Genomic DNA, 12,313 nt, shown 5'->3' with positions numbered 1-12,313 from the left:
ACTTATTTATAGAAAAGCAACTTGAATCAAGATTCACTTGCTCGTCATTCTATTTACAGAAAAACTACTTGAAGTAAGATTCACTTGCTCGTCAGTCTATTTATAGAGGTAGTGGTCTATTTATAAAAAAATACTTAAAAGTAAGATTCACTCACTCATCAACTTAATTATAAAAAAGCTACTTAAAGTAAGATTTACTTGCTCATCAGCCAATTTATAGAAAAGCTGCTTGGAGCACAATTTACTGCTCATCAAGATCAAGTTCGAAATGGATAATAATGAAAGCACCCATTCTAGCATACACTGCTCAACAGAATTCAGCATAATCTGAGGTCATTTGTCTGATTTTTTCCCTCTATTCAGGGAAAACTGTTTTGGTATATACAACTTAAAAGAACAATTAGATAAAAAAATTAAAGAGACCACAGCTTCCACAAAAAAAGAGCAGGAACTTCCTGCCCCGCATAAAGATTGATTATGCAGTCATATATGAAACTAAAGAAAGTATTTGTAATTGCAACTGAAAAATATGTAATCAGCTTTTGGTCTCATGATAACCACTCTAATGCAGAATGATTTGTAAAAATAGGTCACTAGTACACGAAAACAGAACTTAGAACCACTCCACCTTGTCCAGTGAGCACCCAGAGGCTGCCACTCGGACTTGAGAAGAGCCTAGCAATGTACAAGTTTACATAATGATCACTGCCAAACACAGGACCAGGACCAAGACCGAGAGTTTGTTTCAAGGGAAGGAGGTATTGATCCAAGCACCGAGCTTGATCAGATTTTACAACACCAGTATGCATAGTGTTCGTCTTTGCGTTCGCTAGCTACAAGCCCTCCACACTGCAAACAAACAAAGCTGCTCCCATCTGCAAATGCATCCAGCATAATCTGCTTTCTGCCTGCCTCAGCCAGAATGGAACTTCCCTGTGCGTCAAGTTCAAAAGACTGGCCAACTGTGCTAGATTGAGATGGCTCAGTTTTTGGTCGAGCTGCTTCAGTTTTTGATGAAGCTGCTTCAGCAATTGCACATTCAGCAAACAAGGAGGCTAACTCATCAGCAGCACCACTTGTTTGTAATTTGTTTCTGTAGAGATTTCGTGCGCGGTCCATTACTTTAACAACAGCTTCATCTCCACCTGTGTTCTTTGTTGCCACCACCACCTGTTATTGAAGTTTGCAAGTTTTCAGCGAATAACTTCAAGTAAGAGTGCGGGAACTAAATTAGTGACTGTCCTATGCGCCCTACATTCATCAAAGTTAAGTTCTACTCGATAATCAGAGATATGGCGATAATCATTTTCTAGAAATACAACCTGCTGGCTGCTACTAATAATATTCCTATGTATCAAGCCCTAAAAGTATCCAAATCTTAAGCGGTACAGCACTACAACTTATGCATCTAAACTAGCCAAACAAAAGGCATATGAAGCAAGTACTTGTGGAATATATCGTTTACACTCTTATATTTCAGAGGCTTATAGATGGATTAGTTTCACAATCAATCGAAGCTGAAGCACAAAACAATTAGACAAGCCTTCCCCATGTGTCACAAATGACCCACTAACAAAAATTCTACAATCAGGTCTAGTATAGAAGCAAGATCAAATACGCAAGAAATACTTCACATTGTTGCAATTTTTAGCCAAAAATTCTACATGGAAGCAACTGGTAGACCTATTAGAGCATTAGCACCTAAGTACTTTCCAAATCACTTTGCAGGGAAGACTGATGCTAAAGAGCAGTAAAGCACCCAATGAAAAAAATAAAAAAGTAGCAGAAAGGCCAAACACTTTCTGAATTCATTATTAGAAGGATCCAATAAAAGCTTGCATCAGCATACAAGCAATAAACAATATATCCACTGTCATAGATATAAATTGCTAAATTTGCAGCAAACAAATTTATATTATTCAACACAAATGGGGTAGAACTTACATACATGACACAGAGTCACAGACATAGATTTTATATAACCTAACAGCAAACCATGTTAATTCATTTCCCCCAATGAACAAGTAAAATATTGTCCTTTAACAAAATTAGGAGTTTAGAAGAAATTACATCTATTAACTTTCCTAGTAAACATATCTAAGATTCTAGATCAGAGGGAAAGACATACAAATAAAATTAAAGGCCTTTTAACTACATCTTTTAGATAGATCGGTCCAAAATACATTATTGCGGAAAACTTAGTCTCTTTACCGCACTGAATAGGAAGTGTGGGCTATTACCTAAATACATGTACAAATTTCTATTTCCACAATTTACCCGTGTTACACAAATGTCCAGACCAGATTAACTTTTTTTCTTTTCCAGAAAATCTAGGCAGCGTACAAAATGCAAGCAGTAGGCGCATATTTTAAACATGTGTATCACTGGACACAAATTTAACAAGTGCGCCAAGCCGCCAACCCCTTGCATTGTGTGCCTGCCTATATATTTTAACAAAAGATGAGCACACTGTGCTAAGTCTTTCTACTTAAAAAAGCCACAGCATTGCACAATGTGCACTTGCTCGGACGGTCGTGTCCCAGTGATCAACAACGGCCCGCACAATGTGTGATTGTTTCCAATACCACTGTTGTTCCGCATTCTTAAATGCCTTTTTGATGCGACAAATATTCACATACACGTTTAGGCCACACTTATGAAAACAATCATAACTTCATCATTCTTCCCGGAAATTTCGTGCATTTCAGAGTTTTAATTCAAAGCAAAATAACATTATTCGAGTGATTTCTTACCGATTCCAGAAAGGTGCCACTCAATTTCCAATCTCACACATAAATCACAAAAAGCACAAAAATTCCAATCGAAATCAAAACACGCAATTAAAACACCCCCTCACCAATTAACAAAAAAAAAACCTTCATTAGCACACCAAAAGTATAACATCAAGATTAAACGCAAATTATACACAAACCCCCATCTGGGTCATCAAGAAATGTAAAGAAAACAACAAAGATCACACCTCTTTCGACAAAAGTAAAAATCAAGAATCAAGAAAATTCAAGAAAACATAAAATGATGAAATTTTTACCGCGTGGAGAGCTTGAGAAGGGTTCCCCATATCGACGAGCTGGCGGGCCACTTCCAAAAGCTTTCTAATCGAGTCTTCATCGGTGGCCGGAGCAGTCGGCGCCGGCGATTCAGTGTCCATCATATCGGCGTCCATGTCAGCACTCACTTAGGTTTTGTTTCAGTTGTGTGTTTATTTCAGTGTCGAGTTTTTACAGCATCGAGAATGATTTCTGATGAGTCATCACCTAAAATTTTGTTATGAATTTCGGGTGTCTAATAGATGGTTCCAGTATCTTCTAATTGTGTGATTGGGCTTCTGCTTTGCAGATCAGGCCCAAGTTGGAGATTGAGTTGATAAGAAAGTGGTACTCTTCTCATCTTCGAGTTTGCAGTTTTAAGTTTTACTAAACTCAGAGCATCTCCAACCATCTAAAACCCTTGGCTAAAAGATGAGTTGTCTTACTTAAAATAAAAAAATTTAGCCAACAGCTTCAAAAACTCAACTCCAACCATGCTCAGCTGTTGTCTATAAATTTAGCCAACCTCCTATGGATGGCTAAATTTGTCGAACCTCTACAGGTCTGTAAGAAAATCTGTAGGAAGATTGTACATCATTTATTACCATATTAAACTGATATATTCAATTTTAACAATTTAAAATATTAATAACATACTATTTTTAAATTATAACCAACCAATATAGCCAATACCATTGAAGCAAAATGTCTTACAGGTTCAGCAAATTTTACATAATATCTTACAGATCCAATTTAGCCAACGATTATAACCAACGCCGTTGGAGATGCTCTCAGGGTGACACATCCACCACATCACTTGCCACATCATTATGTACAAATTTTCTGTACACAATTATGTGCACCTAGCACTACTCTACATTTTGAGATGGGCTAGTTTTTTATATTAAAAATAAATACTCTCTCTGTTTTTTAATATAACGTTTGATTTTTTGGCACACACTTTTAAGTGCTTTGTCCGGATAGTTGAAAATATTATTTTTAAAATTTTCTTTTTCTGAATAAAAATATACAATCAAAATTTTAATTCACAAAAAAAAAATCAATTAAAAATAATAAATTTTACTAGTCGGTCAACCCACCTAAAAGTGCGTGCCCAAGTCAAAAGTGACATATTAAAAAAACAGAGAGAGTATTAACAAATAAGATATTAAGAGCACCAACAGTGTCTTAGTTGGAGTCTTAAATGTAATATAAAAAATTATGTCCTAGTAGTTTAGGACATATTCTACTAACTTCAAATAGAGAGAGAAAAAAAGTGTTGGTAAGAATTTATTATAAAATATGGGATAGGGTAAGGAGAGAAAGTGCCTCAAAAATAGGGCTTGAATGGGTTGTCCGAGTGATATAAAGCATCACTATAACATTGTTGGATCAAACTTTTTCATCAAATGCCATATATTATGACTTAGAACACTAAATAAGGCATCTGTTGGACTTGCTCTAAGTCCACGGAATTGTTTTGTTCATGCTATTTATATCATCAATTTTAACAATCATATCATACGGAAGCTTATGAACAATCGGATCCTAATATAACAGGAGGGGTTGGGTAAATTAAATTTTCAGGAATAAGACTTTATTTCTAGAAATCTATATATATTTTTACTTTTTTAAAATAATTTTCATTATATGTCAAATAATTAATTATTTTTATCGCATGTGGAAACCGCAGTGAACTGCACCACCCCGCATCGCATTTTCGTGGTATGGTTTATGCGATTTTAAAATTTCACGGTGCAATTGCGGTTTGAGATATTCATAAATCCACATGCGCGGTTTAATTTGCGATTTTAAGAAAAAACCGCACTGCCCGCACCACGATCACCCCTAATAAATAATTATTGTGGCAAGGCTGGGGTAATTTAGAAGTATGAATTGGAAAATGGAGAAATGCTAGTTTGAGAATGGGTTTATTAATCATATCAGGGAGCCCAATGGGCTCTAAAGTGACTCGATTGATATAACAATATGAAGGTTGGACTTGGTATTGCACATGTTGTTTTCAAAATGGACCACTTACTTTTGTCAAATTTCACGTGTTTGACCAAAAGTTCGTGTATGTATATTAATATCCTTCATTATTCTTTCATATGATAATTTATTTGGTCATAAATTTTTATGTTATTATTTGTAACTAAGACCGTAGTTATGTTATTGTTTGTGATTAAGATTTTAATAGTTTTTGGTATTTTATACTTTTTAGAAAAGTAAAAATATACATCTATTAAAAATAAATTATTTATTTTAAAACAATAAAATAAATCTTATTATTTTATACTCCCCTGGTCATCTTTTATGTCTTCTGAACAAACTATGCAAAAAAATATTAGCAAGTCAAACAGCATTACCATTGGACTAGACAAGTAGTCGATCAGGTCAGAGAGGTGGTTCCACAGGTTAATTTTGCCTCGCATTTTAAGTTCCACTCTTCAAGTACACGTGCTTATTGACTTGCTGCTCCGCTGACTAGCCGTTCAATAATTGAATCTGGTTTGAAAGTTAGAAATATTTTTAAAAAAGGAGAAATCAGATTAAATTAAAATTTTGATTACATGAATCATGAAATATTGGTGAGTTGATGTTTGATATAAGTGAATTAAAACATTATTTTGAAGAAATACTTTCAATTAGAAATTGTTATGTTTCTACGTCAAATATTGAAAACAAATTAAACAATTTTATACTCTCTCCAATCCTGATTTATATATATTGAAGGACGTAGATGCGGGACGCGCTTTAATATTCCTTTCAAATATAATTTAATAATTTATTTTAAGAATTTTTCTTTAACATAAATTTAATAATTACATTTTTATTCAGACAAATAAACTTTAATAAAAAAAATTATAAAATTACACACTAAATTCAATTTTATTGTTAAAGAATAGGGAGAAGTAGATAACGTCACACTGCTCGGCAGATTCCCAATCCCACGAACACAACTACACAAGATACGGACGATCTGAAAGAGAAAGTACAAACAGAGATGTCCAATCTTAACTAAAGAAACTGACGAATAAATATGTTCTGTAAGAGTTAAATTGAAAGATAAAGCCGGTGGAGTCAGGATACATCTTCCACCCGCTAAAAGTAATCACTAAATAACATTGCCTAACACTAATTTTAATCGTCAGCCGTTTAAGATGCAAGATTCTTTACATTTAAAATTATCAATGTGATTAGACTAGTTCTTCGTTACCTTCCGTTTTGACTTGCTTTCATAATTTATATACTTGGCCGTCGGTCACATTGACTACGTTTTCATTGTTTTTGGAATTTTTATAATAAATTATTCACCACTTTGTCGGCCAATAATATCGGTGGAAGTCTACAAGACTAATACATTGTTTAATTATTTAGAGAATAGTCTACCTGACTAATTTTGGATTTATTGAATTTTTTTAATTAAATTAAAATGTAGTCGATAAATTGTTAAAATACTCTTAATTTAAAATTAAACAAAAAGGGAAAAAAGTTTCTCGGAAGTCTATACCAATAATGTTTTTCTTGCGTACAAAACAAATTACATTTAATACTAACATAAACAAGCTAAAATGTGAAAACCGGGATTATTTGCAAAATAAATGATTAAAATTAGATAATTTGCATCATGATGATGAATCAGTTCCACCAAATCCACAAATCTACAGGCCCAACTTTAACGGATACTCAAGACAATAATATATTCTCTATTTGATTTTTCCCTTGTGAAAATAAGATGATCTACAAAAGCATCTTTTTGCGTTGACCTGTCAGTTCCACTAATCTCGTATTGGACGGTGGTGATTAAAAGTTACAGACATCTTAGATAATAAGATGTTGTTAAGTGGTGATTAAGATGATTCAAGAACTAGAGAAGCTGGTGTGTCATGAAGAGATTGAGAATGATTATGCTCTCCTTCGTATGTGACTACCAACATTGCTGGATCATCCAGCGCCCTCTCTACATGCTTTCTTGCCGGACATCCTCTTACACTGCTGCACTTGTAATATCCTCTGCATTTTAACATAATCTCCGTTAATCTTATGTTCAAGTCACTCAATTCGGACACGAAGACTTCATTTGAACGGACTATAAGATTTAACATATTTTGATAAATTGATGTCAATCAGTATTGTCAACCAGGGAAATCGGACTTAATTGATGGAACAATAATTAACTGCAGACTAGTTGAAGGGATTGAAGATTAATTGAATAATTAATAATTAATAATTAATTAAATGCCTAACAGATTTAATGAATTCTACGATCTACAAAACAGAGATTAATAAATGATTAGTCGTGATTAATCACCGTCTTACTAATACGAAATTAGCACATTTACCGACAGGACTCAGGACTAGGAAATGGTCATACCGGGGGTGTGGAGAGCCTTTGATGGGTTTTTGACCATACTTTCTCCAGGAAAAATCATCAGGAGGAATATCAGACATCTTCAGACTTATGGCCGGCACTCTCACCACTTTCTTCAGTTTTGATTTCCTACTGCAATTTCAACAACACAACAATTTTACCAAATTATATCAGCCTAATTCAATCAAATAAGTAACAAAAATTTGATAATTTTAAAACTATCGTATCATCAAATTAACCTTTTCTTAGGACAATGGCACCTCCCAGAAGACCCCGAGCACCTAGCTGCAGAATTATCCATAGAGCTACACTTCCGCTTAAACGACGACGTCGAAGCAGGCGGCCTGCTCCCCGACGACATATTCGTGATCTGAAACCCCGATCCATCGGTATCTCCCGTCAACGACGACATAAATGAATTAGTACCCGACGGTACAACAGCCGCGACAGAACCAAAATTAATTGTGCTAGTAACATGTTCTTTTTTCTCAAAACTAACATTCTTCACCGCCTGATTATTAAGCGCTTGACGCTGAACAGGCGCCACAATCTCATTCTTCGGCTTAATTACTTGCGTCTCAAGAGTCCGAACTCCTGGCCCTCTGCGGAACCGAGCGTGCCCCGTTCGTGTTTTATCGAGCAATGAAATAAATGTTCTAAACTTATTGACAGCGATATCTGTGACAGCTCTATAATCCGTCACGTTATTTTCGTGAGAATTCGATGAAGAAGAAGATTGAGATATATTTGAGTAATGTTGCGATCGGGAGATCATTCTGATGAGATTGTCCACGCTCTCGAGTCCTGCGAGGGCGGCTTCTTGCACGGAGTTGTGTTCGAGTTTTGCACCGAATTTGTACGCGTTATTAGTCATGAGTTCAACTGCCATGTTCGAAATGAAACAAGAGCATACGAGATTGTTTGTTATAAAGAGAGAAATGTGTGTGATGAGAGTCAAGTTGGATGAATGAGGTTTGTTCTGTTTATTGGGAATGCGTGAAGATTATATATTGTGAGTGCAACGAATCAGAGATTCAGAACCGGTCACTCTCTTAACGTGTTGGTTGACCAACTCTTTTTTACTAGTTTGTTTTAAATTTTTGATTTTGTTTTTAATTTTTGGTATTATTGTGAGCTGTGATTCTGTGAATAATGTAAACAGTTCATCGTTGACAATATTATTGTATAATTGTTTAATTTTAAGGTTTGTGCTAAATTGAATCAAACGTCTTGAATTTTTGTAGCTCGCTAATCAGTTACAATAACTGAAATGTGTGTTGTTTTTTCTTGATTTTCATGGAAAAAAGTATAAACGGAGCGCATAATTGTAAGGAACAAGGACATTTCACGATTCAATTACTACATTTTCAAATAAATAAATGATATTTGAATCTAATCGTTCAATATAATTATTGAATATAAGAAAGGAATCATTAGAATATATTTCTTTAATTCTTAAGTGAGAGATACCCCATATATATTTATTTTCAAAGTATGGGCTTGTTTGTTTTGAATTGAAGAAGTATAAGCTCTATTTTTTATTTTTGTTTTCCTCAACCCGTTTTTGTAAATAGGTAAAAATATTTTTGAGAATGTTAATTTTTCTATCAGAGTTCCTATTACTTTTTTAAATATTTTATTAATTTTTTCTTTTTCACTTTTAATCCACTCCTCTGCTTTAAACAAAAAATTATTTGTCCAAACTCTATAACGAACCAATACTAAATATATTATCTGTACTAAAACATTTTTTTATAATTTATATTCCAGGAAATCATAATTTTACAATATTAGCGGGTGCAGAAGTAACGTTGAAAGAGAGGAGCAAACAGACAGAAAGTCAAACAGAAAATAATGTAACGTCAAGTTTACTTTAAATGAATGGTTAGTGATGGGCCGCGGAGTTGACCTTGCAACAGCTTTTAAGAAGGAAGGTGTGTTTGTGGGACCCATCTACCTGTAGTTTACCGGCTACCGGCTGCCATATAAACTAGCACGTCCCGGATGGCTGGATCAGTATGTCAAAACCTCGTATCGACATTAGGCACCCACACTGCAACACACAGTGGCGGACCCAGGAATTTATTATAGTGGGTTTCTAATATAAATGTTAAAATAAAACGACGTAAATTAATTGTAAATAGTACAAAATACATTAACAGGAGAAATATTTTTAAATTAATCTAGTTGTGGAATAAATTGATTCATCAATGATCAAGAAGTAAGGTAGTTGGGCAGAGCCGCAGAGGAGATCGAGAAGGTAGAGACTGAGACAGTGAGTTGAGAATTTGAGACAGATTGAATTATGTTGGAATGTGTACTTTACTTTTTTACTCATATCGAATTGGGTAAGTGATTAAATGGGTTCCTTGTTAAAATTTCAATGAGTTCCAGAACAACATTTATTATAAGTTATTCTTTAAGCCCAGGCCAAGTGGGTTCCTGGGCACCCTCTTAACTTCACGTGCGTCCGCCCTGGCAACACACACAGCTTGCTCTCGAAATTATTAAGGCACTGTTCGGGACCATTTATTTTTCTTAATTTAAGAACTTAATTTTTTTGAATATATATATGAATATGAATATCAAAAAAATGTTTTATATTCAGGTGGTGTTTGGCTGGCATATATAAGCCAACTTATCGGCTTATAAGTTATAAGCACTTATTTGTACCGTTTGTGTAAAAAGTAGAGAAGCACTTAAAAAAAGTTAGGATTACTAGCTTTTGTTTCAGGACTTCTGCTTATTTGCCAAACAGTTTAATCACTTATAAGTCTTAACTTGATTCTGACTTCTACTTCATTTTTTTATTTTAAGCAAAAAGCACTTATTTTAAGCTCACCCAAACGGCCCCTCGATATTTAATAAAAATAAGGACTTTTTTCAAAAAAAAAGTAATTCTTTAAAAATAAGTTGTTATTTCTAACCATCACCAAATCTTATTGTGTGATCTGATCAGTAAATCAGTTATATAATTTAGAAAATTAAAAAGAAACAAGGCTAATTATGGGTGTTTTTCTTTGTCAAAAACAAATTGGTACCTTAACTTTTTTGTATCACAAGACTTTCACATTAGTCACATTAGTGAATTGAACTGATATCTTAATTTATTATTTAAAAGTCAAATATTTTGACGGATATGTAAATGTCATGATTAAGTTAAAGGAGTTGTTTTGTTCATTTCAAATTCAGGAAACAGAATGAAATCTAGGAAATCTAAAGATGAAAACAGAGGACCGACTGGACTGGAGTGCTAGGTTCGGAAATTCACATCACATGGCCTCGGTTCGAAAATTTACCCATTCGTGGTAGGAAGTTTGAGAAGTCAGGTGATAGGAGCAACGAGCAAGTCTGCCGTGCACTAAAAATAAGTGCGATTTTGCAGTTCAGAATTTAAATTTAAATTTTGCTGTTATGATAATGTAGTATCTTAAACTTATCATCCAAATTTTAATTTATCAATTTTTCTGTTTCGATCTTTAAACAGATATTGAACTTATTTCTGAATCGAACCGGAAATTGATTTGTTCTTTTCACGAAAATCCCCAAAAACAAATAAAATGTTTATATATTTTAAAACAAAAAGTAATATAATAACTGATATTGTACTAATAAATTATAATATTTTTATCGAAGGACTAGCAAAAATTAATCATAAAAAGTTGGATTATTTATTATTTTCAATTTAATGTCATATTTTAAGAAATACAATCCAAATTTACATGTATCTACATCCATATTATTTGTTGAGTCATGGTCATGCCACATATATGATAGGCAATATATCAGATGGTCCATATTATTTTTTTTTAACATCCGCTTTTCTAAACTATCTATTATGTATGTTATTTTTACTCATAATAGATAAACTTTTTACTCATCCAATTAAGAAAAGAAATATATAAGAAAAATATTATAATTTTAATCTTCGGATATTAATGTAATGATAACAAAAATACAAAATTATATAGTACTGTATTGTATAAGAGATGTTGGGTAGGCGTGCCGGCTAGTGGACCCTTATTTATTTGCCGAGCGCTCCTAAACAAAATGCAAAATGCTTCTTGTGCAGACACAAATGAAAGTTTTGGGTTGGGTCATCAGCCTACGCAGGACCGTAGACAAGCCCAATTATTGAACTAGAGTATTCAAACTTGGACTTCTGCAGTTTCAGTTTTGTTTTAGCTCAATCGATAATATAAATATGCAGTATGATGACCTTTTTTTTGAACTTAGGCTTCTGCAGTTTCAATTTTGTTTTAGCCCAATTTGTAATATAAAGTGAAATGTGTGGAATGTGGCAACGTGCAGTGGTATATTTCCCCCCGATATTTAGGCTCCGTTTGTTTGTTAATCAGAAATATATTTCTGGAAAATGTTTTCTTACTCTCGTCATCTCGTGTGTTTGTTTGAACTCTAAAAAATATATTCTATGAAAATATATTTTGTGTTTATTCTAGAAATATTTCCCAGATTTTCATATATTTATTTGTGTTTATAATTTGTTTAAATCAATAAAAATAAATTTTCTTATTATTTCAAAAGATAAAAATAATTTCTCACCCCTCGTGTATATATATAAGATATAGTACTTTGTTCGTGAATGAAATATGATATAAATTTTTTGTGATAAATTTTCCACCAAACATCATTCGCAAATTCACCTAACCAATCTTCTTCACATGAAGCAGCGTCTTGTTACAACTACCTCACATTAATGAACCGACTACGCCCATCAAGTTGAATGATCAGAACGTTGCCATAAATTTATTGTCCAAAATCGAGTACAATTTTGCGTCTCAAATCAAAAAATTAATTACGATAATTTCGTTTATGTGACTTCTCAGTATACGCTTCTGAGCTTAGTTCCACACATGATAGCGTAGAAAAA

The 12,313-nt window shown here is 33.5% G+C and overlaps 2 protein-coding genes across 2 annotated transcripts; both read right to left on the bottom strand.

The window, feature by feature from the left end:
* Positions 1-490: 490 nt before the first annotated feature.
* LOC108220744 (uncharacterized) lies at positions 491-3,318 on the bottom strand. The gene is made up of 2 exons (XM_017394593.2): positions 3,050-3,318; positions 491-1,170 (listed from the first exon to the last, which is right to left on the bottom strand). Exons 1-2 carry the CDS (start codon positions 3,182-3,184, stop codon positions 784-786), a joined length of 522 nt encoding a protein of 173 aa, XP_017250082.1. The 5' UTR covers positions 3,185-3,318; the 3' UTR covers positions 491-783.
* Positions 3,319-6,534: 3,216 nt separating this feature from the next.
* LOC108220508 (probable WRKY transcription factor 15) lies at positions 6,535-8,440 on the bottom strand. The gene is made up of 3 exons (XM_017394295.2): positions 7,662-8,440; positions 7,426-7,554; positions 6,535-7,064 (listed from the first exon to the last, which is right to left on the bottom strand). The coding sequence occupies exons 1-3, from the start codon at positions 8,309-8,311 to the stop codon at positions 6,902-6,904; spliced, it is 942 nt and encodes a 313-aa protein (XP_017249784.1). The 5' UTR covers positions 8,312-8,440; the 3' UTR covers positions 6,535-6,901.
* Positions 8,441-12,313: the final 3,873 nt, after the last annotated feature.

The sequence above is a fragment of the Daucus carota genome, chromosome 5 (assembly GCF_001625215.2).
Source record: "Daucus carota subsp. sativus chromosome 5, DH1 v3.0, whole genome shotgun sequence".
Lineage (NCBI taxonomy): Eukaryota > Viridiplantae > Streptophyta > Magnoliopsida > Apiales > Apiaceae > Daucus > Daucus carota.
The sequence above is the reverse complement of the archived record's forward strand: the minus strand, read 5'-3'. Positions and strand labels throughout refer to the sequence as shown.